Source organism: Callionymus lyra, chromosome 5 (assembly GCF_982586985.1).
Source record: "Callionymus lyra chromosome 5, fCalLyr1.hap1.1, whole genome shotgun sequence".
Lineage (NCBI taxonomy): Eukaryota > Metazoa > Chordata > Actinopteri > Syngnathiformes > Callionymidae > Callionymus > Callionymus lyra.
In genome coordinates, this window is record NC_141822.1 from 8,631,787 (window position 1) to 8,658,097 (window position 26,311).

Consider the following 26,311-nt stretch of genomic DNA (forward strand, 5'->3'; position numbering starts at 1 on the left):
GACTTAGATTGTGTCATCTTGTTCTTTCTCTTTGTTCTTGTTTTTATTATTTATTTATTTTCATGAAAAATTTCTGTATTGCTGTAGCTAATTGGAAAAAAAAACAATTTCAATCAGTTCAATCAATTTCGATCAATAAAGCTCTACCTAACCAAAGCCACCGCTCTCGTAACCTCTCATTCGCCAAGTTTTCAGAGCAACTTTATAAAGTGATAAGTTGAAAACATGGTCGTGACGACAGTCTTACTGCATCTTGGAGAGAAAGACTTTATCATTTAAAATATGTGAGTGAGTGAGTGAGTGAGTGAGGAGTAGTTCAGCCTATGGCTCAGCTCTTTTTTTAACGGTGTCAATCACAGTGAACAAAAAAAAAACGTCATCCGACCTTGATTCTCTCCATAAATCTTCGCCTGGGATCGACTGATTAAAAGCCATTGAATTAAGATCGTGCCCGCCTCAGGGACAGGAGGTCCTGACGGGGTCCAGGGTTCTAGGCTGACTCGTCGGTGTGAGGCTCCTCCCCCTTCATCCCTCCCTCCCTCCCTCCCTCCGCCGCAGAGGAGCGGGTCCAGCTCCTCCTGCTCCACCGCTGCACTCACTCCTCCAGCGGCAGCAACATGTTCGGCCGCCCGCTGCTGCTGCTCCGTCTCACCCGGACTCACTGACCCGCCGCGGACACGAGCAGACGGATACCTGCTGGACCCACACCTGCTGATCTTATTATTATAAACATTATCTTGCTTTTTTTATTCATTTTTTTGGAGGTTTTCCCCGCGGGTTTGCCTGGAAAAGACCAGCAGGTAAGCGACGGTAACCTTGGCAATAAAACACATGACTATTCTCAGATTATATATCATTTTTAATTGAAAATATATATGATATACCATCGATTAAATATCCAGTAATCCATTATTCCTAAAATATGTACGTGAGCAGATTACATTTTTTTTTTAAAGTGAAATATTGACATTATGAGTTTTAGGAGAAACAAAAGCCTCTCAACGTTGAAAAGTGTGTCAGTGATTTTTAACGTGTATTGATCATTTGACCCTTTTTTCTGGGTCTATTCGAAACCATCACACTGTAAAAAAAAAAAAAAAAAAGTGTCACAGTAACACAATAAAAAATAATCAGGTGACCCGCACGTTTGCGCGTGCACGCGTGACAGCAAAAAGTGATTTGGACTTGAATGTAGTTTTAACAGCTGCTGACCCTTCACTGGGGGCCCCCCGTTTAGTTTCTGTTAAATCATTAAAATGTGTTTAATTACACGTTAATCACACGCGTTAATTATCGCATTACTTACAATTGTATCTCGTCACGAGTGTCGCGATAATAGTGCGTTAATCATATGCCCAGATGTTCCTCAGGCTTAGAGCTACTGTGCGAAATCCATTCAATCCACCTTATTATCCTCCTGACACACTTGTCAGCCTCACATTATGGGCTGTATGCTAATAAAAACCATTCAAAAAAGTATCAGTTCAACTTTAAGTCGTAGTTGTGTTGTTTATATTAAGTAAGAAAAAAGTGTGCGATCATGAAAAGAAGACATTCATTTCGTTGACTACGCTCTCAATTGGGTGTTTTTTAGAAACATAATTCCGAGAGACAGCAACTGTGTTTAGTTGTTAACACGTTCCGGGGGAAACAAGCATGGCACATTCCCAAAATGCCACTTAGCAGTATTGAGTTTATCGGAATGCGATAAAGTACCTATTTGTTGTATCGTTACGTAACAAGGCTTTAGTTATCAACTAATGCTTTATATCGATGACGGTCTTTGTCTTCTTTTTTTTTATTTGGAAATACAAACAATACAAGGCTCATCTTTCTTTATATTTGAAAGTCTGGTTTTAAATCAAACATAAAATGGGTCGAAAACTGCTGAAATGTTCGGGCTAAAGTACTGAATTTGTGTTTTAGCCAAACTAGCCTAAACCCTTTATGATAGTTTCTATAGTGGATTTTAGTTGCAACTCGGCTTAAAAATTCTCTGAACCATGACTTCCTGTCAATGATTTTGTTTCATACCTAAAATTAAGTGTCAATATATGGATCCAGCCAAATAATACTATCAGTTTTTCAGCTGTTTAAATTGTCTAGTTTCTCTTTAGTAATACTGTCAAAGAGAATATCGTCATACAGACGTTTTTCTGGATACTTGGGAAATAGAAAGTCTGTAAAACAGGCCACAAAGATTTTTCTTAGCACATTACTAGAGAAAAGTATTATAAGTATATTGGTAAACAAGATAGTGTTGAGCAATTCCTGCAGTAATTTACACACAAGTTTAATGTATCACGTCCAAAACACAATTATCAAAATCATATTACTTTGCGAAAGTCGGTCGTGGCAACCCAACTAAAGATGCAAATTTCTAGAACAGGTTATGCTTAACATTTGGTATTTTTCGGACCATACGGTGAATTTGGTTGTACTACGAAGCCTCACATTGCAGCAGAGCCTCTGAGAGTAATACTACGTTGCCTCGTGAAGTAATACTACGTACAAGGTTGTATCTTAACAAGGTCGCACTGAAACATGTTGAAAGATTTTTAAGTTTGTGTACCACCTAAAACCGGTTCTTGGTCAGATAGTAAAAATAGAATTGATACACAAGGTGCACCTTAACAAATTAAGGGATTTTAGGCGCGCCTGAAAAGTCCCAAAATTTCGCAACTTAAATTTAACATTGCTTTTTAAACAGTCGTGACGGACGAAGTATCTCTGGCTACCTCTGGTAATCCACCGAACACCTGTAGGTTTGATCTTCAACCTGCTTTGTAGCAGTGAGTCAGAGACGGCAATTACATTTATTTCCATAAAGCTTCAAGGAAATGAAAGCAAGAACTCGAGCCCCTTATTTGGTCACGTGTTAGGGGCGGGGTTACATCTAGAAGTTTCCTTCAGAACATGGTTGTTTATGTTTGTCCAATACGTAAAGAAAACTAACCCACAAACACACGCAACGTTTAAACGTTTAAAAATCTTCCGATGTGCTGGTTTAGTTTAACTCGTTTTTTTTCTGACAGACTCGTGTCACTTTTTTCTTCCGCTCGCCTTCTACAGGTGAGAACTCTTGGACTTTGAGCTTGAGCGGGTGTGGGGAATGTGGACCTCGGGGTCTACCGCCCCGTCAGACATGTTTACCTGGCAACAGCCTGTTTGGACACCCCTGCCACACACACACACAAACACACACACACACACACACTCTTGCTGAGAAAGTCTGAACTCTTTAACTCGTTTTCGGAACTTAGCATCGTTTTCCGGATCAGTCATCTCGTCGTGACTCACACACAATGCCGGGTCCGTAAGGCGCGAGGCAGCCGGTTTCCCCCTGAGCCGTCGAACAAACACAGCACGAGTGGGTTCTTTCCTGGACCCGGGTCTGAGTCACAAGGAACAAAGAGGGGAAAAAATGTAAACAGGCATTATCTTCAACCGACAGGAAAATCCTCTCATTCCTATGGACTCGAGTCCATGGACCATGAATTAAGTCTTTTTTTTTTATCATCACTGGTTTTGAAAAAGGAAAACCTGTCTGATCGGGCGATCAATAATTCAGCGGCGTAGCTGGGGCTGTCACCGGTAATGAGTTTTGAAGGTGGGCTCATCCCGGGGTGGGGTCTGCAGCACCTCGTTGAGAAGCAATTAAAGCCGTGTAAAGACAATAAAAGGGACCCCCAGATGCAGTGTTGCTGTCACTCCTGTTAAACAGGACGCAGACCGAGAGGAAGGAGGTGTTTTTTACATGGTTTGTGTGTAGGCGTAGTGGGGCAGTAGGGGGGTCTTCTTTTTTTTTTCAGGGGTGTGAGATTCACCCTGGTGAGACTTGCGCCTTTAGACATTCCTGACATTCCGACCTCCGGGATGCTTGAGGCTCCTCCGTCTTCATCTGGCATGTCGGGGGCTGCAGGAGGCTTTTATGTCGGGGGGCTCACACTGCAGAGGCTGTTTGGTTCACCGGGGAGCGCATACCCTCTAATTTAGGAGAGCATGGGAACAAGTAGCGCCGCGTCCCTCTTAAGTTACAAACACAGATGACACTCCTCGCAGCGCCGGTGACCCCTCGCCATCCGGACCCCCTCATCACTGACTTTGTGTTGTTAAGTGGATGTTTCAACTCACTGACACCAACTTTCACTTTTTGTTTAGTCAGTGAGTCGGTGCTTTGTTTCGCCTGTAGTTAGTTACAGTTTACGCATTAAAAATACCACGTTTTGACCAGAGAAATAACTTATTAATAACAAGTCAACATATTATGTTAGCATGCTAGCAACGTTAGCGACCACTCTAAATATTTTTGTTTTGTCAGTGTTTTGTTTTACCTGTTATTAGTTACAGTTAACTTATTAAATACAACCATATTTTGACCAAAATAACTCATTAATAACAAGTTAACAACACATTATGTTAGCATGCTAGCAACGTTAGGGACCACTCTAAATATTTTTGTTTTGTCAGTGGGTGAACCAGTGTTTTGTTTCGCCTGTAGTTAGTTACAGTTTATTTAATAAATACAACAATATTTTGACCAAAATAACTCATTAATAACAAGTCAACAACACATTATTTTAGCATGCTAGCAATGTTAGCGACCACACTAAATATTTTTGTTTAGTCAGTGCTTTGTATCGCTGTTTAGTCAGTTTATTTATTAAATATAACCGCGTTTTGACCAGAAAAAGAACTCATTAATAACTCATAATTTAACAAGACATTATGTTAGCATGTTAGCAACATTAGCGACCACTCTAAATGTGTAGCAGTACTTTTCTAATTAAGTTTATCATTTTTTAGTTAAAGGTGGAGGTGGTAAAAATACTTTGACTTAGAATATAGCTGGAATTAGAATCAGAACCTTTTATTGTACATTTATTAAGTTCGCCATTTATTTGAGAAAAAAAAAGTTTCGACGATTGTTTGAATTTGAAAACTAATTTGATCACTTCAGAAAAATATGAATATTGAATGGTTAAATCAAACATTTAAAATGTGAAAACTGTATTTTTTAATTGAGATCTTGTTGTTGTGGATGTTTTTAAGTACATAATTCTATAAAAAAAAATGTTTATTATGATTATTTAACTATTTATTTTTAAAAAAAGGGTAAATTTATTTGTAATAATTTTTTTTATAATTAAAATATATTTAAAAAAAATCTAAACAATCTTTTATATTCTTATTCCAATAATTCAAAAATATATTTTCTATATTTAATTTGTTTTAATTCATGGCTTTTATATTTTACATTATAGATAAAAAAAATGTTGGTATAACATTTCAGTCATGATCGACCGAAGGTTCGATCAAGTAGATCTTTTAGTAATGTCTGGTGACACTATTATAGCAACATTTTTATATTAAATTTAAAGCACTATGAATGTTATATTGGAATATGAATATCAAAAATATCAAACTGTAAAATAAATGCAACCTTTCAAAATATAAAATATTCAGCTATTAAAAAAAAACGAAAACAAATCAATGTTTAAAAAAACAGATTTCATTTTTCATTTTTTTTAAATCAAATGTTCAACATTTGAATTGTTAACTAAACAATATTCTGATGCCACTGATATACTTTATGTTCAGGATTTATTCAACTGTCACAATTAAGGTCATGGTTTAGTCAATCCTGTAAATGTGTGTCTATGCAGGTTTAATAAATAAACATATAAATAATGTTCTTTCTCTTTCTACCTCAGCCATGTTGGTCCATCTCACCGGCTCCTCCCACAGTCACGTGTGACACCTGCCCCCCCCCGACCCAGCAATCCAAACATGTCCGCGTGCAGTGACTTTGCAGAACACGTGTGGAAACCCGGCTCTTGTAAGAACTGCTTCCACCAGCTCAGCGCGCACAAGACAGCGACCGGTCCGGGCGGCGGCGTCGCGGCTGCCAGTCAGAAGAGCGGCAAAGGTGATGAAGACACTGCTGTGACGGCACTGTCCCCCTACAGTAAACCCACCATCGCCGTGAAGCCCACTATGATAAGCCTCGATACAACCGAGTCTCTGATCGATGACAACATGAACAAAGACCAGGTAAGCCCCCTGAAATCCGCGTTCAAAGACTTGCACAGTGGTTTCATGTTTGGTTTGTGTTACAGGAGAACACAAAGAGTCCGATGGAGCGTCGGGGCCTGAAGAAACTTCTGGACCTGTCCTCCTTGTACATCAATGGAAATAGCTGCACGAAAGCCCACCGTGATCAACAGAGCCCCGACTCTAAAAAGGACTTCCCTAACTGCTTTTCCCCAGGCCCCTTGTCCCCCAACATCAAGGACTCCAAGATAATTAGCAACATCTTCGTCTCCCACGAGGACGTGAGATGCCCTCAGAGCACCAAGAAGAACGGGGACCTGAACTGTTGGCAGCAGAACAGCGCCAACATCTCTTCCACCAAAAGCACTTACAACGGTAACGGAGCCACCAACCGAGCCCACTACCTGGAGAACCGGCAGACTTCCGTGGAGAGTTCCTGCTCTGACAACGGTCCCTGCAGTCCGTCGAGGGTCTTCGGAAATGGTTGCAAAAGTCCCACCTCGCCTTTTAAAACCAGCACTTCCATCGGCTCGCCGACGCGCGTTGAAGCCGGTCCGGGTCCTCAGGACGCAGTCCCTGCTTCTCCCGCCCTGTCTCCGCAGTCCAGCCTGTCGGACACTTTGTCGTACCGTAGCAGTACCGATTCGCTGCCCATAGCGGAGAGTTCGGGAGGGAGACAAGAGAGCCCCAAAAGACCACCTGCACTGGCTTCCTGTCACTCGGCACCGTGCTCCCCCAGTGCGCAGGACAAGGAGCCCATTTACGCGGAAAGTACAAAGAAGAAGTCCAAACCCAACAATTCGGCACCATCGACGCAATCGAACAACAAGGGTTTGGAGTCCGCGGTTCAGAGCGAGAGCCAACGGGCCACCATCACTGTCATGGCCGCTCACTTGGAGGCGAACAACAGAACTTTCTTTCTCAGTAGTCCTGATTCTGGTGTCAGTACCCACTGTCGGTTCAGCCCCCCTGCACACAAAGACCCCGTCAGCCCGGCCTTCCGCTGGCCGAGCCCGAGCCTCAGCGCGCCATCTTTGACCACGGACGCAAGCCTCTCTCCGACGCTGCACCCGAAACCCCAATCCAGCCCCCCCATCCCCCCAAAGAGGATGGTCCGATCCCCTAAACTCGGCACCTCCAGCCTCTCTGCATCCTTCTCCTCTCCCGTCCCTCTTCCTGAACTCCCCAAACTGGGCAACGCCTGCATCTCGACGTCCGTGTCGTCGCCCGTCCCCCTACCGGAGCTCCCCATGCTCTTCCTGGTCTCCGCCAAAGAAGGCCACTTCAAGGTGCACGCCGAGAACGGCGGCGCCGCTTCCGACCGCTGGCACAAGCCCCACCACCATAACTCGGCTTGGAACTGCAGCATCAAAGAGGAAGAGGAGGAGGAGGAGCGGAAGGAGGGGGCGAGGAAGACACCGGCTACCAGTCCCACGTCTCGAGTGGCAGGTCTGGTCAATGGCGCCGCTGTCTGGAAGGAGTTCAGAAACAAGGCTCCAGCCAACCTCCCCCCGATGACAGAGCCAGGCACGGCCCCCCCATCTGTGCCCGACAATGGTGCCTGTCAGGAGGACACGGCGGGCACTGGGGCAGACGAGGGAGGCCGGCAGAACGTGAGCATGCGGGCGAAGCAACTGTTGCATGTGGGCTCCACTGAGCTTCTGGCAGCCGGGAATGGACCCAACAACCAGGAGTCCAACCCACCTCCTCCCCCACCCAAGAAACTGTACAGGTAAGAAAAACTTTTGTTCGACAAACATGCATTAACAACAAGTCTTTTTGAGAGACTAAATACTGCAGTACTTCTCAGGTGGCGCTAGAGAGTATTAGCCGTCATTATGAATCAGTATAAAGATTATAATTAAAATGAGTTTTTTTATAATTAAATTAATTTTGGAATTATTCCTTAATTTGAATATTGAAAGATTGAGTTTTATTCATTAAAATAATTGTATGAAACAATATTAAATCATTTAAATTTTCTAAGTAAATGGCGGTTACATTCCTTTTCCATTATATATATATTTTATATATTTATTTTTGTATTTGTATCCTTTAATAAGAGTAGCTGCTCTTTGCTTTTAGCTCGTCATTGTGTCAAAAATAACATTTATTTTTGAATTATTGGAGTAAATATATCAAACTCTGGGGGTAAAAAAACATTTGAATTTGAATTTGAATTATTTTGAAAAAAAAAAGAAATACAACCTTTCTATATAAAAATTATTTAATTATATTATTAAAAATTGTAAAAAAAAAAAAAAATGTTATTCAACCATACAATCATCTTATGATGCTGATATACTTCCATAGAATCAAGATATTAATATATCAAAGATTATTTGAACTTTATTTCTGTTTTAGTCTGTATTTTCTGTAAAAGAAAACTTGAATTAAACAATTAAGTTATCGAATATTAATAGTAATTATAAAACATTTTCTCTTGCAAATGTTAAATATACCTTACTTGGACTATTTGCTTTATTCAGAAAAACAAGCAGAATGATAAAGTTAATGAATTAAATATGAACATAAATCGATTAATAAAATGTTATATTTGATATTTAAGAAAAAACAAAAAGACTTAAAAATGAGTTCCATTTCCAGTTAGCCTGTCCTGTCAAGCCTAGCGTGTCACCTTGTCATATTCGTCTCTCGACAGTCAAATTAAAGCAAAAGAAATCCATCACTGTTCTCTCTCTCAACGGTCAGCGCTCGACCAATTACCATCAAGCGAAAGATTTATGCTGCTTAAAAAAAAGTCAAATAGGGCTTTAACTGCGAGCCAGAGATGGATGATACAGTACATCCATCAGAGGCTTCCATCCATCGAGGCTCATATTCACGTGTCGTCCTTCAAGTCACCGCGTTATTCAGCCGCTCGCTTGCTCCCGTTACATAATTCAACACCTATAAGAACGTGCTGCTGGGATGATAGTCTGCTGCTCGCTGCATCATTATTCCGCCCATCATTCCGTCCTCAATGCCCTCCTTGTTCCATTCACGCCAGTAATGTGACTTTTTCTATTCTCATTAACACAGGCTTTTTAAATACTCACTCGCTGTGTCAGCCTTTTTTTTTTTTTGGCCGGCGCACAAGCGGGGACGCTGTACGACTAACAAGTCTGGCTTTATTGTGACTGTCTGGTGAAGGCTGGTTCTGTTTTGTGTGGCACAGTTCATGTTTACCTGCCCCCTATTGAAGCCGCTCAGCTGGGCTTGTGTCGACCGAGACAAAACACTGAATGAACGAGATTTCAAGGTGTAATTATTTACACTGGTTTATATCTTTCGTTTTTAATTTGGTGCTCAAATGCAAGACAAGAACTCTGAATAACTATAACTAACTATAACTAGTGAAGGTTTATAAATACACAGTGAGAATAATGTAACACAATAAATAGATAAAAATGTTATTATTCCCTTATTTCCTGAAGAAAATGTCCTCAGCAATCAATAGATATAGCATATTTACTTAGTTTTTAATAAAAAATCTTTGTTTTATCCTTAGCAGTATAGCAGTAATATCTAGTTTTAGAAACCCTAACTTTCAAACTACTTCATTTAATAGTACTTTTATTGGAGCTTTTTCATGTCTAAACTGTCATCAAAGCTGTTAGCATTTTGCTACTTAACCAACTAAAGCTTCAATTATGAATTGCTTTGCTAGCATGTTAGCTATGAGTAACTGGTTAAATAATATGAAGAATCAGATTTATATCATTATTTAGTTCATGTAAGGATTTGTATTAATACTTAAGTGTCAATAAGTATCATGTTTTCTCTTCCTTAGCTACGTTAGCATATTTGCTTTGAACTTTAATGTGTTTTTGATCAACAATGTTAAAGTACCTTCAAGTGTTTATCAAATAACGCTACTTTATTTTAAAATTCTTTGTTTCTTCTTTAGGTTTGTGAATTCTAAAAGTATAAAGTAGGTCATTATTAGCCCTACCAGTTTCTCATATTAATGTTAGCATCATAGCAAAGCTAGCTATATGCTAACTTCCTTAGCTGTTGCATCAGCACCTTAGCAATATTACAGTACATGTATTTTAACTGCAGATGCTACATTTGTCCTTTATGTTCGCGAACGCTTAAAGTATAAAGTAGGTCATTGTTAGCTTTAGCAGTTGCTAGTTCAGATCGAAATCATCATCATTGCATCTATGTTAGCATCATAGCTGTGCTAGCTTTCTATTACCTTGCATCAGAACCAGTACATCTCATGACATCACATCACATTTCTACTACTTTAATTTTTATTGTTTTATTGGCTATATTGTCATATAAGCTGTTAGCATTCTAGCTACTTTGGCAACTCTGGCTTAACTACTAAGACAACATTGAATTTGTTCTACGACTGTGTCCAATGCTATGCTAGCACTTTAGCTTACGTTTTAAGAAATGATTTAAGGATTAAATGAAGCACATTTTTAGTCACTAAACTATAAAAAAGCACGTGAAAGATTCTTGATAATAATAATAGTTATTGAGTCGAGAGCCTGTTGCTGGCAAGATCTGATGTGTTGAATCATTTAAACGTAACAGATGGTTGAGGACGTCCGTCACTGAAGACCACCGGATTAAAAAAAAAAACAGAACCTTTTTTTCAGGTCTGCAAGACGTAGCAGGTTAAATCCAGGTGTGTGTGTGTGAGTCACGTGTGTGTGTGTGTGTGTGTGTGTGTGTGACTAAGTGTGTCGATGGGTCAGGAAGTATTGCCAAAAGGAGGAGCGTCCATCGACAGATTGTTGCCCCGGGCGACTACCAAGTGTGACCGGCAGACTTTATAGATCCTCTCCAATGTGTTATGTATGAATCCACGGTCCCAAGTCCGCCCGCCCCGCCCTCCTCAGAACCGATTTGACCCGGTTTTTGTTTCTCCTCGGCACGAGACAGATAGCATCTTAGTGGCGCCCGGGTATACGCTATAAATGAGCACTTTAAATTTGTACTGTTGCTCCTCCGTCCTGACTTAAAATACGTGGGTGACTCGTGCAAAGACTGGGGTTCTGTTACCGCTCATGGCCCGCTTTTTAGAAGTCCACCGAGCCGACCCGGGGACATCGGGAGCCCGGCGGAGAGATTCGCACCGGAGGTAGGGACCGGTTTTGTGTCGTTCTAGCTAAGATCACGCTCTATGTTCTGATGGGAATCGATTACTTTTTATTTATTTATCTTGTTTTAAGAAAGGGATGCTGAGACTCGCTGACCTCGGTCCACTCCTGGAGTGATTCTGTACGAGGAAAACTGTTCGGAATATTGTCGCTATCAGAAAAGATAAGCAGGATTAGTGTCAAACATTAATAGGTCGTTTTTTCAAATAAGCTAGTCAGAGCCTATAGAGCTGTGTTGCCGTGGCAACCAATAGAAAATCCGGTCACCCTTTAATCTAAACTTTGAAGACTATATGATACTTTCTACGATCCAAAATCTAATTATACAAATGATAAGTGTTATTCTTAAATGTACCTCGATCATCCAAATGCCTACTAACTAAATTTGCCCCTCTTTCGTTGTTTTATTATCTTCTACCAGTATTTTGTGTTGTTCTAATGACATTTTATGGCATTTATCATAGGGTGTGTATTGGCAAGAATCTGGTGATATGATCCGTATCATGATACAGGGAGAAAATACGATATATGTATATGTATTTTAATATATTTCGATATATTTATATACTGTATAAACAATGATATATTTGCAGTATACGGTCATAACTGTGTTAATTTGTTTTGAAACCAACATATATCCAAACATCGTCTTTAAAAGAGGCTGGAGTCAACTGTATCCTCTCGTCCTCAGTCATTGTCAGCTTGAAGCGGGATCCCTTTAGCTGTGGAAGATGGAATGACTTAAGTTCAGCCGCAACGCACTTTATTGAAAAGTTAACCATAGAAGAATTATTGTTTAAAAAAAATGTAAACTAGTGATGGTCTGATGAAGCTTCATGAAGCAGTGTCATTATTTTCAGAGTCCACTAGATGGCGGTCTCTGCACTATTTTCCTTTGTTTTTAATGGTCTAATGAATCATCACGTCATTTTTAAACTGATGGCGCCCCCTACTGACCTCGAAACAACGTGACACTGTTTCATGAAGCTTCATCAGCCACTCACTAATAAAAACACCCCCAAAAATGTTTTGTTATCGATACAATGTTGTGTATCGATACGGTATGGGGGAAGAGGAAAAAAAAACAATTGCGATATTGATTTGCTTTTTCGTTATCGATTACTTTCCCTATATCCCGCCTCATATTTCATGATTATTTAACGCTTTCATTTGGCAAAAACTAACCTAAATATTAGATCAAATATATCTTAAAAAGACACATGATGTTTTCACCAGAGAGTCGCCGTCGTCCGGGCGTGAACTCCAGCCACGCCAACAAAACACTTCAGTTGAGTCTCATGTGTCGCCGTCACAGGATCCGTCGTTTAAGTGAAACCTCAAACCATTTTTAAAAAACTCTCCCAGCTCCTTTTCGCGCAGCTTTATTTATACCCGGCGCAGCTCGGCGGTGCGTGTCAACAGATCCACTTAGCTACTGTGGCACGATTGTTTACATTCCTAATCCCAGCGACTGTTGGTGCCAGCCTCTTTTCTAAATACAAACCTGATGGATGTGCAGGGGCAGCAGTGATATCTCATCTAGACTTTGGCGAGGGAAGTGATTTAATCAGTGATTATTTATAGCCTTTCCGTTCAAAATGATTAAATAAACTACAAGCCAAATCAGGGTTTTAATGCTGGATATTTGTGTCGTACCATGAGATTAAATCAATTTTGAATCGCTTCATTGAATTTTTCCTTTAGTAATTTGTAGTAGATTTTTTTTTAAATGTTACAAGATATTAATAATGTATGAAACTCTATGCTTGCTTTGTATTTTCTTTGTTTTAAAAAAAGAAAAAAATGTTTTTAATTGATTAATTGATAAACAAATTCATTTGTCCACTTTTTTTGAGTTTAGCCTGATTCCCTATTATACCAACGTTTTTATAATAATTTTAAAAGACATGAAATTTGAAATAAGAACCATTCATTTTGTTAATGATTTTTAATTGAATATCAAACTCTTCATTTTGAAAATATTCGACTTTTAAATTCAATTATTCAATGAAAGGCTATTCAACTTTTCAATTTAAAAATATTACATTTAATAATTCAAACAATATCCAATGCAAGGAATAAAACCATTTCAATTAAACATCAAAGGTGCAACATTCGATTTAAAAGTTCAATTCAACTATTAATTAAACCCACAAGTTAATAATACATTTTCCATGTTTTTCATTGTTGCTAATTATTAGCTGTGTTATTAGCCACGGTGTTCTTTCAAAAACATCCTCCATTTTGGATTAGAGTATTCCTGATAAGCGAGCTATAGCCTGGCATGTAATACAGGCAAAACAAATCAAAAAAATTAACTTTTAAATGTGCCTTCAAAAGATGTTTGTTGAAAGAATAATGTCTGTCAACTAAAGCCTAAATAAGTAAGTAAAAGTCGTCTTTTTCGAAAGCTCGCTGCAGCTAACAACAGTTAGCTTGCTAACAGCTAGCCTGCTAATTCATGCTGTTCACTCTTTTGTTGAATCTTCTTCATTTTTAACATTAAATTTAAACAATTAAATGTGCTTCTTAAATGTTTCTAAAGTTGATAAATATGACTTATTTTAATGCTATAACGTTATTATTTATTTTAAGATATATTTGATCATGTTTAAACCATTTGAAATGATTTAAAATTTAAAAACCTTATTAAAACTCTTTAATTTAATGGAAGTTTTACTGATTTTTTTTGTTTATATATGTTTACATATATATATATATAAATATAGATATAGATATAGATATTGATATATATATATTTTGATATATAGATAAATATGACTTAATTTAATGCTATAACATTATATTTATTTATTTTAAGATATATTTGATCGTGTCTAAACCATTTGAAATGATTTAAACTTTAAATCTGTTAACATAGATATATATATATATATATCCATTGATATATATATATATATATATATATATACATTGATATGTAGCGCAGCATCCGTCCATGTGTTGTATTGAACATTCAAGCTTGTGTTTGTGGAACGACAAGGTCGTAACTATGAGCAGAAAGTCCTCAAACTGTTCCCTCCTGAACGTTTGTTGGCCTGATTCACGTGGATGAAGCTGTGGATGAAGCTGTGGATGAAGCTCTGGACCTGCAGATAAATGGCCGGAGGAGGCGTCTGTGCGTGAGGAGCGACGGAGGGAAAGAAGCGGCGCTGGCCCGGTTCCTCTGATCCATTAGCAGCTCTAATGAGACAAGCGAAGGGCTGTCACTCAGAGTAATTGGTGGTCTTGATTAGGAAGTCCACTCATGCACTCGCTTCATCATTATCTGCAGGCAGGCGAGCGGTCGGCGTGAAGGAGGCTTGTGTTTAGTATACAGAGGAACCATCGCGCTGCTGTTGTCGCGTCATTGTTCTCAAGTCATGTTTGGTTTTCAGTGGCTTGTTTGCATGTGTGTACAATTACACAGTAGATGCTCTCCAGAGACTGTCTTGTGTAAAATAAACACAACATGTACAGTATATTCTGTATTTTTTGGACCATAAGGCACACGTTTGTTAACAGTAGCCATTTATGTTCTTGTATACTCACAAAAATATTATTTTAAAGTACAGTAGAGGCTCCGTAGTACGCCTTGCAAAGTAAAACTATGGAGCCTTGTGGATAAATACTATGGAGAATCATGGAGTATTACTTCTAGCCGCACGGAGTTATAACAGGAAGCCTCTTGCCGTAATACTGCAATGCCTTTTGGAGTAGTATTAGGAAGCCTTACAAACGAATACTATGAACCCTTGCACATTAACATTAGGGAGCCTCGCAGAGTATACTATGAAGCCTTGTTGAGAAATACTATGGAGACTCATGGAGTATTACTACAGACCTCACAGAGTAATGCCAGGGAGCCTCTTGGAGTAATACTACAAAACCTTGTGGAGTAGTATTAGACAGCCTTGAAAACGAATACTATGAACCCTTGCGCAGCAATTTAAGGGAGCCTCGCAGTGTAATGCGACGAAGCCTCACGAAGTAATACAAGAGACCCCTTGCGGTGTAATACTACGGAGCTTCGCAAAGTAATACCACGAAGCCTAAAGAAGTAATACGAGATACCCCTTGCGGTGTAATACTACAGAGACTCGTGGAGTAATACCACAAAGCCTTGTGGCTTTATACTCAGGGGATTCGAAAAGTAATACTACGAATTCTTGCTGAGTTATACTAAGGAGCATTGCAGAGTAATGATACAAAGCCTTGTTGAGTAGTATTACGCAGCCTTGCAAACTTATACTATGAACACTTGTGCAACAATATAAGGGAGCCTCGTAGAGTAATACTACGAACCCTTGTGGCTTCATACTCAGGAGATTCGAAAAGTAATACCACAAAGCCTTGCTGAGTTATACTCAGGAGCATTGAGGAGTAATACTACAAAGCCTTGTGGAGTAGTATTAGGCAGCCTTGCAAACAAATACTATGAACAACACTGTGCAGCAATATTATGGAGCCTCGCATGGTAATACCACGAAGCCTCACAAAGTAATACAATGGATCCCTCGCGGTGTAATACTAAGGAGCCTCAAAGCTTCATACTCAGGAGATTCGCAAAGTAATACTACCAAGCCTTGCTCAGTTATACTCAGGAGCCTTGCAGAGTATTACCACAAAGTCTTGTGGAGCAATCCTTGGGAATGCCACATACAACATAATATTTGTTTGAGGTCAGTAAGTACAACCAGGTGCAAAGTAAATCATTGATAATATTTATGAGTTTTAATTGCTCCTTATAGTCAGAAAAATACAGTATTGCAAGTATTTGTTTAGCAAATGACGAGTTCAGTGACTTAGCAATGATTCCATATCAAGTACTGCTGTGACTCAACAGATGATTGTAATCATCCTTGTTAATCGATTGTTTAATGTGCAATTCTGACTTGTGGTTAAGTGAATCTCAAACATCAGGCATTAACATTAACATTATCTTATCTTATTTTAAACAACTTTATGGGCCACAAGATTAGCATTAATACATTTTGAGCCAACTATCCGGCGGGCCACGTAAAATTACTTTTTCGGGGCGGAGTTTGACACAGGTGCTGTTCTAAAGATGAGTTGTCTTGACTCTTTTAAATCTTTCTCAAACATGCACTGTTGTTCTTCTAGACAGGAAGTGGTTGAACCATCAAAATGTTGACCTTTAACAGACACGGGATGTGGACGTGGGACACAAAAATGAACCCCTGTGTTTGCAGACAGGAAGCAGGTCTAGTCACGAAGGTTACACAAAAGTGTTATGACAGATCAAATGGGAAGTTTATTTTATATAGGAGAATGATCTACTATAAACAGGAAGTGTGGATGACTCATAAATATGTTCAAGCTAGTGTTTGTTCTTGTGCTCAAGTTAATTATTAATTAATTGTTTTAAAAAAAAGTAGCTGCAGTCTCAGAGAAAAGAAACCACATACATGTGCTTTCATAGTTTAAACACAGCTTCCTACTTTAATGTCCTCTTTCTCAGGGAACGTTACGCTTAAATGCGGATGTAGAGAAACAAATAGAGAAGCTCAGGGGTTCCACGTCCGACTCTAGAACACAGTCACAGAGATGTTATGGTTGGCAAATGTCACGTTCAGAGGGTGGAATATGATTTAGATTCAGGGGGTTGAAGGGTGAGGAGCATGTGAGCTTTGAATATAGAAATATTCTAAGAAATGTACTGTATCGTTTGATTTAAAGCTAATTTCTAAATTGTCATTTGATTTCTATGGGTTATAGTTCAAATAAATGATGTTAATTTCTGTAGATGTTTAGACATTTTAGAATAATACTAAACAATAAACAAATAATTTATACTGACCTAAATGTATTTCTTCACCATTAAATTTTCAGGTTTCATTTCATTACTATTCAGCCAAGACTATTGTTCTAGTGTATTTCTTGAGTTATTTTTCTAAGAAAATGTAATGCTGAGTAACCAGACTCTGGCTCCAGATAAATGTAGATAAATGTAAATTTTTCTATTGTGACCTATAAGTATAAAGATGATTAAGTAAGATAAGGGTGATAAAATGTGCCTCAAATAATGAAGAGAAAAATAGACTTGTTTGGTAAATCTAAATATTTTGGCCCATGACCAAGACGTTTGCACCCTTGTTTGATTTAGTTTGTAAGGACTGTAAACAATATTGTTGCTACATAAATTAGCAGCGGCACAAACATTTACATTTTAAATTGTAAATTGCTAAAATAGTAACTTCAATGTTTTTTCTCCGTCAGGGTGTCGGCAGGGAAGCTGAGCGGCAGCAACTTGGAGCTGGACCGCTGGAGCCAACAGGGGTCGATGGAGAGCTCCACCTCGTCCCTGAGGGGTCTGGGCAGCAGCAGTCTGCAGACCGCCTCCACGGACAGTCTCGACGCTGGTGAGTTTAATTTTATTTATTTTTTAAGAATAAATGGGGCATTTCTAAAGGAAAATCATTCCAAAAGCTGCACGTAATCTGTAAAAAAAAAAGTTCCTTAAAGCTATACATCTGTATGTTTTGAAAAAATGTTTTATGATTATAAAAAAAAAATGTCAATATAAGCTCAGTTTTCTTACTGGCTAGAAATGAATAATAAATAATAAATAAATATAATCAAGCATTAAAAAAATATTGTTTTTCCAATCATATCTGGTATTTGAATAATATTGAAAATGTTTTACTTTAAATATCGAAGGAGTTCAATTCAGTATCAATAATTCATCAAAATGTGTCCAATAATAAAGTGTGTTTGTTGATAAGAATCTGGCGATACGATGCGTATGACGATACAGGGGCAGCAATACGATATATCGCCATACTGTAGTAACAAGTATATATGTGTAGTATTGTCGAGTACTTGACTCTGGTATTGTAGTATTTACAGACCACATGACTCTTGACAAAGTCGTAACTACTTTCAAAGCTTTAAAAGCTGCTGGAGTCGATCCTGTGTATCCTCTCGTCCTCAGTCATCGCCCTGATTCCATTGTTCCTTATAACTGCGACCAGTTTAATTACAATATGTCCTGAATATTTACAAGTTAATTGTAACTTAAAGAAAAGCGATACATTGCTGATGAATAAGGTATTCTGATAAATAATATTGCGATATTTAAGTGTGTTAATACTTTCTTTCCCCCCTGACTTGTTACTTGTTTATGATAAATGCATTGATCAGGCTGAAGAGGGAACGTTTATGACGGTGGTAACTGTTGAAAGTTGGTGGTCCTTTGTTCCCTCTCTCTCCGCCTGATAAGCAGTTTTGATCTCTGCTGCTGTTTTGAACACGTTCTTCTATAAAAGCGACGACTTTGCCGCCGGACAAACCAGAGCAGGCTTGAAGGTCGCACTGAATCTTATCTCTTCTCTCTCACACACTGTTGTTTAGACTGATGTTTCATTCAAACAGTTCCATTGAATCAGTCGACGACTGACACGTGTCCTTGATTCAAGAATCTTCAGTCATTCCCTCAAATCCACTTTTGGCTCCCAGACGCTCGTAATTGCTGAAACTTCCTGGCCGACGTTGTTAGAAGAGATAATTATGGACTCTGATAAGGGGAAAGGGGTTTGGCTACATCCTCTTTTTTTTTTTCCTCTTCGTGTTATTTTTGAGACTGAGATGATCTCGGGGCCGACGTCCCGGTCGAGTCGTGAACTTGTGAAAGTAGAGATGTCCGGGTGTCGGACGGAGGACGTTTTGTTGGTGAATCCTGTATTTTGGAGGTTTCCTGCCGCGAGAAGACGAGGTAGGACGAGTCGGTTGAGTTTGATGGACGAGCAGACTCCAAGGTCGCAGGCAGATTGACTGTCAAGGACGGAGGCGGAGTGTGTGAACTTGTCACATCGTGACTGTCCACATAAAGTGATTTCTTTTATTGCCTCTGCCAGGGAGATCATGTGTAGCCACATGATGGTCGTTTGGTTTGATTAGCAACTGAAATTAAAGATTTTATGTGAAGAATACTTTCATCAATTTAGGATTTAAATAGAAAGGATTTGATTTTGTTTATTTTGTTTTTGATCTAAAACAGCTTCTGAAGCGTTTTTTGAATTCAATAAAACGGTTTAAAGTTAATATTAACATCAAATATTTTTTTACCAGCCAATTTTATCCTTCCTTCCTTCCTTCCTTCCTTCCTTCCTTCCTTCCTTCCTTCCTTCCTTCCTTCCTTCCTTCCTCTCAATGTTCATTTTATTTTGACTTCTTTGCAAAGTTTTTTCAAGTTTACAAGGAGAAATTAAGTTGGAAGATTGTGAAAAAGAAAATAATGAAAAGAAATATTGTGTATATATATATATTCATAGACTGGTAGAAAATATTAGATGATTTGAAAAAAGTATTGCTATTTTCTGTGGCACCTCACTGTAATACAAAACGTAAAAAGTAATTTCAGAAAAATGGAAAAAATGTATCATAAAGAATACGGTACATTTTATATTTAAAATCAAATATATATTTGTAAACCTTTTTTTTTCATTGCCAATTTAAATTCTGGTGATCTAGCAATTTATTTAATTCCTCCTCAGAAAACCTCTTTTTTTTATGGCCAACATAACGAATAAAATCAAATCAATAACATCCTTTTTTTTGGTTTATTAGATTTTAAATTTATGACTTGAACAAACTGGAATAAACTACTTTAAAAATGAAGTATTTATTTGGAGATATAAGGGAATAATACGATTAATCTTAGCTTCTATTTGGTTTAAGCTAACGTTCGTTTGTGTCCTCAGGTTCCCGTGATGCCGCCCGGAGGTCCTGCTCCTCACCCTTCCCCAAAAGTCCGGCGGGCTCCACTCCCGGATCTCCTCGTCCTCCCTCGTCCAGCAGCAACCAGCCGCCGCCGCTCCCCGAGAAGAAAATGGTGAACCGCACCGTGTCAGCGCCGGACAGCGGGCGAGGCTTCGTCCGAGCGTACCCTCGCCTGCCTTTCGCCGGGTCCGACGCCAACCCCAGGTCCAGTTTACCGTCCAGTCCCGTGGACCCGCGGCCCATCTTCGCCTCCAACGACTCCCTGGAGCGCTGCCACGCTCCGGCGGGTCGTCCGTCCAGATCCCAGACCCTGGACGAGCCGTTCAAGGTCCAAGGGCGACTGGGTTTCCACTGTCGCAGCAGCCACACCTGCTCTTCTTCGCCTCAACTCAGCACTCCGCCGGTGGCCCCGGAAGCGGCTCACCTGGGCTCCACCCTGCAGCTCCAGACCCTCCTCAGCAACATCGACAGCCGAGAGGGGGTCTACTCCAAACTGGGGGGACTGTACGCCGAGTCGCTGAGACGCCTGGCGCTCAAGTGCGAGGACCACTTCACCCGCTCGCAGAAGAACACGCTCCGCTTCGAGGAGAGCAACTGGTCCTTGTTCCGGCTCACGTCCAACAAGCCCAGCTGCGTCAGCGGAGACGCCGTTTACTTCTCCGCCGCCTGCGCCTCCGACCCCAGGAACTCCTACGCAGTCAAGGTAACCACGCTAACTACTCACCAGTCACCCCTCATGTCGACTAATGTTGGGATTATTTTCAGAGTCGTCCTTTTAGAGTTATAGACAAAACTGTTTGTTCATTTTAATGTAGCGACTTGAGCTCAGTTGTCTTCGTCTTCATCCAAAAAGACACTTAAAAACATTCAAATACCTTCATACTGCTCGTCTGTAACGTCCATCTTGTATTGAAGCCTCGACATGAATTATTGTGCCGAAAAAATGTAAATAAGTCTTTATATTTTAAGCACGTTTGTAGTGAAGTTATCAATTTCTCAGTTCCTGCTTAAAGTATTTCAGATATTTGTGCTGGTAGCCTGGGATCTTCTTCTAAAAACAAACTAGACTTCATTAACTTTTTTTCGATTAATTCTTCATGTCGAGGCTTTAATACAAGATGGACGTTACAGACGAGTAGTTTGGAGGTATTTGGATGTTTTTAAGTGTCTTTTTGGACAAAGATGAAGACAACTGAGCTCCAGTCGCTACATTAAAATGAAAAAACATTTTTGTCTATAATTCTAAAAAGGAACAGATAACTAATACATAAAAAAATAATAATAATACCAAAATGACTCGACTTAAGAGTAAGTTAAAATGAATAAGAGTATAACTAATTAAGGTGAACAAAATGTAACCCTTTGAAGGGGTGTGTATTGGCAAAAATCTGTCGATACGTATCATGATACAGGGGGGTTAATACGATATATAGTGATACTTTAGGAACAAGGATGTATTTGTCGAGTACTTGACTCTGGTGTTGCAGTATTTACAGACCACATGACTCTTGACGAAGTCATAACTGCTTTAATTTGTTTTCAAACCAAAATAAGTCCAAACATCAGCTTTAAAAGCTGCTGGAGTCACTGTATCCTCTCATCCTCAGTCATCGCCATTATTTCATTGTTTCTTTAGCTATGGCGGAGGTAATGACTGCTGCCATCTAGCGACAGGAAGTAATTATACATAGTAATTGTAAATTACAAAAATAGAAGAAACGCTGTTAATATTTATGTTAATTGTACATTTAAAAACATATTTGTTGTAATAGAAACCGTAAAAGAACTATAACAATATGATAAAATGAAAACTAAAAAATACATGTATTTAAAATTAAATAAATCTACACAGTGCTGTTGCAATATTTAAGTCTTTTTTTGCAATTTCCTGAAATTCCATGTCAAGAGTTTGACGGTAAAAGATTTTAAACTTTTAATCCAACACGTTTGTGGGCGTGTGGATGTTCTGGGCTGGTGAGCAGCTCCTCAACTGAAGAGTCAGTTTGCACAGAGCGGGACTTGTTTGAGGAGAGATCCAGAACTTTGCGGAGATTAGGAGCTTGAGAGTGAAGCTTCAAGGGCGTGGATCCACAACCTTGCTAACGAGGCACAACATCTGAAGGCCGATCCATCTTTTGAACATTCCAGCAGGGATTTACAGTCCGGGAGCAGCCCCGTCGTCAGGGGCAACACACCCAATGACATTATTCCTCATGAATATTTATGTTTGCGGCGGCAGACTAAAGTAGATTCTAATCCCACTGACCAGATTACACTTAATCTGATAAACATGCAGATAAACTGGAGAGGATTTTGACGTTTTTTGTTTCCAGACGGTGGAATTAAATGTTTGTGAGGTTAAACAGAAACTAATCAATCAAAGCTTTATTGAAATAGACTTGAGAAACAACTGTGATATATATCGAACCTCATGGAGTAATACTGTGGAACCTCACAAAGTAATACTATGGATCTTGCAGAGCAATACAAAAGATTATCACGGAGTAATACTATAGATCCTAGCGGCGTAATACTATGTATCCTCGTGAAATATTACTATGGAACCTCAAGGAGTAATACTATCAATCCTCGGAGAGTAATACTATGGATCTTTGCAGTAGTTCAGTAATCCTATGCACAAAGTAATACTACGGATCCTCACAGAGTTAATACTATGGATCCTTCCAGAGTTAATACTTCACATCTTTGCAGATTATTACTATGCATCCTCGCAAAGTACTTCTAAGGATCCTCGCAGAGTAATACTATGGATCCTTGCAGAGTAATACTATGGATCCGCACAAAGTAATACTACGGATCCTCACAGAGTAATACTATGGATCCTTGCAGAGTTAATAATACGGGTCCTCACAAAGTACTACAATGTATCCTTGCAGAGTAATACTATGGATCCTTGCAGATTAATACTAGGAACAATTGCGGAGTGAAAGTACAAAACCCTGTTGAGTAATACTACGGATCCTTGTGGCGTAATACTGCAGAGCCTTGCATAGTTGTACTAAGGAGTCTTGTGAAGTAAAACTACGAAGCCATCCAGAGTAATACTAAGGAGCCAACATTTCGGCGCCTCACGTGGTAATACTATGGGGGATGATGGAGTATTACTCCAGAGCCGATATTACAAAGCCTTGAAGAGTAATATTACCAAGCCTCTCGGAGTAATACTGTGAAATTATTCCTCCATCAGTTTTATAGTTTCAAGGCTGATAAATGAGGGTGTTTGGTTCAAGACTTATACTGATGAAGTTCATGAATATTTACATTGAAAGTGTTTTAGCAATAAATAAAAAATGTGCTACAAGAAGAGTAAGAGCAGGAGCTGATCGGGTGTCGACCTTGAAGCTTCACTAACTAAGAATTCCTCTCTTGTGTTCCTTGGCTCTCCTCCCACCTCCTCCCACCTCCTCCCACCTCCTCCCACCTCCTCCCCCTCCAGATCTGCAAGAGTGCGTCCAGCGAGGCCAAGCAGGGTCACCTCTACGGCCTGTCGGTGCAGCAGAGCGTACCCCCTCACTTCAACCTCCAGCAGGACTGCGGCCACTTCCTGGCCTGCGTGCCCCAGAGCATGCTGCCCGCCGACAAGGTCTCCCCGCCGCCCGGCGTCTCCGGCCAGCAGGGGGAGCGAGTGGTGGTCATCACCCCCGAGATCCCGCAGCAGACGGCGGCGGACTTCGCCCGGGAGTGGCAGGCGTTCCACAAGAGTCAGCCCGAGGTGTACGAGCGGCGCGTCTGCTTCCTGCTGCTGCAGCTGTGCCACTGCCTGGAGCACCTGAAGGAGCACGGGGTCACGCACCGCGACCTCTGCCTGGAGAACCTGCTGCTGGTGCCGCACAACAGCCGCAGGTCGGACCCCGAGCCCCCGGACGTCCAGCGCCAGCTCCCGCGCCTGCTCATCAGCAACTTCGCCAAGTCCAAGCGGCGCTCGGCGGAGACGGCCGCCTCCACCGCCGTGGACCCCCGCTTCAAGCGCGACCACGCCCGCCTGGCGCCGGAGATCGTCTCGGCGGCCCAGTACCGCAAGTTCGACGAGTTCCAGACGGGGATCCTGATCTACGAGCTGCTGCACCAGCCCAACCCCTTCGAGGTGAGACCGGCCCTGAAGGAGCAGGACTACCGCTGCCAGGACCTGCCGCCCATCCCCGCCGTCTCGCTCTACTCCGCCGGCCTCCACAAGCTGGCGCAGCTGCTGCTCCAGCCGGACCCCATCAAGCGCATCCACATCCAGGAGGCCAAGCGGGTCCTCCAGAGTCTGCTGTGGGGTCCCCGGAAGGACCTGATGGAGCAGCCGCAGGAGGGCCGCGGGGCCGACGCGTCCCGGCACGAGAGTCTGCTCAACTGGCTGGACGTGAAGCGAGCGCTGCTCATGATGAAGTTCGCCGAGCGCTCGCTGGAGCCCGAGAGGAACGCCGAGCTCGAGGACTGGCTCTGCTGCCAGTACTTCTCGTCCGCCAACCCGCTGTCGCTGTGTCACACGGCGGAGCTGCTGTACGCACTCAAGCACTGAAGCACTAGCTGTCGACGTCTGTGCAACATGTGACTCACGACCTTCACTTTGACCTTTGAACCTCGTGTTTGGAAGTATTTCAGTGACATCGGAATATTGAATAGTTTAATTGAACCTTTTGACATTTTCAACCTTTAGATTTTTTATTGAAAAATAGGTAAGGTAAGGTAAGGTAGAACTTTATGGATTTGTTTTTTTCCAATAGCCACAGAAAATACAGCAATTTTTCATAAAGAATTAATCAAAATAAAATAAGAACAAAGAGAAATAAAGAGAAAGAACAAGATGATACAATCTAAGTCTAAAGATAAAGAACATAGATCAAAGAAAAACAACAAAGACAAAGGATACAAAGACTAACATAGAACAGAACATTCAGATACTTTCACTCCACACACACACAAATAGACGTTTTTAAGAATTTAATTACTTTTTTAAATCAAATTTCTAAATTGAAAAATATGTTTGTTTTTTTTACGAATTTATAATAGAATTTCTAAACACATAGTTTGATATTTTAATTTCAATAATTCAATAACTAAATATACCCACATTTCTATATTGAATTAAAAATGTATAAATTAAAAAATAAATGTTGGAATTAGAATATCAAACTCCATGTGCTTTTATTTTGAAACTATACACTAAAAAAAATCTACCTTTAAAGACGAATTATTTCATTCAATTATTCTAAAGAAAATCAAATGCTATAAAAAACATTGCGATAAAACAATTACAACATTTAAAATGTTAAATTCAACAATACGATCTTCTGATGAAATACTTCCGAACACGGCAGAAAATACTTTGTATTTCGTGACTTGTATTCAGTTCCTCGAGCATCTCTGTGAAAGTGTCCGCCCTGGTCATCCCTCCAACTCTCGATAGAGGTCAGAGGTCAAAAGCATCGACTCTACAAACGCTCACAAACGAAAAGGTAGAAAGTGTTTTCAAAACGTTGAGAGCATGCGTTGTTTTTCTTTTTTTTCACTGTGAAACTGCTGCAGACGGAGAGTATTCTTTTAAACACACTTTTGCCAAAGTTTGTGTATTCGTGTCAACCTTAAACGTGCAGCTTTTGTTTGAACACAAGCTCGAGTCGACCGTCCGTCACCTGCTGAACGACTTGTGCCTTTTGTTCCTTTTCATGTAAATACGTCTCGCGTCCACTTCCCGGTGAAACTGGCTTTTTCACCCGATGTTCCACTTTGTACAGTCACTTTTGTAAATGTTGCTCTGCAGCCGAACGAGCGGGTCTTAAAAGAAGAAGAAAAAAGCAACTATATAAATATATTTATGACGGTTCTTCTGTCGCAGCCACTGGACCGACCGATCGCTTGTGTTCGACCCACGACAACCATTGAGTAAAAAGTGTGACGCGGAAAAACAAACCCACGACTAGCATCTCACTTTGTGTTTGTCAATAAACTGCATTTATTTTCTCACACACTTCTCTGAGCTTGTGACTCGCACTGATGGAGACCAGGAAGAAAAACTTTTATTTAGGCATTTAAAGCTGCTTTTACAACTATTTTACCTTCTTACATGATCGCCGGTGGGAGTAGGCTGCGACGCAGCGCGCCTGGTATCTTGCTCGGGGACACAACGATGCGATATTATCCAGTTATGGTCATTGAATTAGCAACTGTTTACTAGTGTTTCAGTTATTTTGCCTTTTTAAGGATTTTAAATATATATATATTTAACAATAAAAGACTTTAGTTGGAAAGAAGAAGAATTGATAAACCAATGGTAACTATTTAAAAGATTTCATTGAAACTATTGAATGAATTTTAAAAATAATGAAAGGTTTTACTTCAAGTAAAACTTGAGTTTAAATTTTATTAAATAAAAAAAAAAAATTTGTATG

The 26,311-nt window shown here is 40.1% G+C and overlaps 1 protein-coding gene across 1 annotated transcript; it reads left to right on the plus strand.

The window, feature by feature from the left end:
- Positions 1-615: 615 nt before the first annotated feature.
- prag1 (PEAK1 related, kinase-activating pseudokinase 1) lies at positions 616-25,893 on the plus strand. The gene is made up of 6 exons (XM_087790715.1): positions 616-800; positions 5,715-6,054; positions 6,120-7,786; positions 17,415-17,557; positions 19,898-20,619; positions 23,374-25,893. The coding sequence occupies exons 2-6, from the start codon at positions 5,791-5,793 to the stop codon at positions 24,439-24,441; spliced, it is 3,864 nt and encodes a 1,287-aa protein (XP_087646841.1). The 5' UTR covers positions 616-800; positions 5,715-5,790; the 3' UTR covers positions 24,442-25,893.
- Positions 25,894-26,311: the final 418 nt, after the last annotated feature.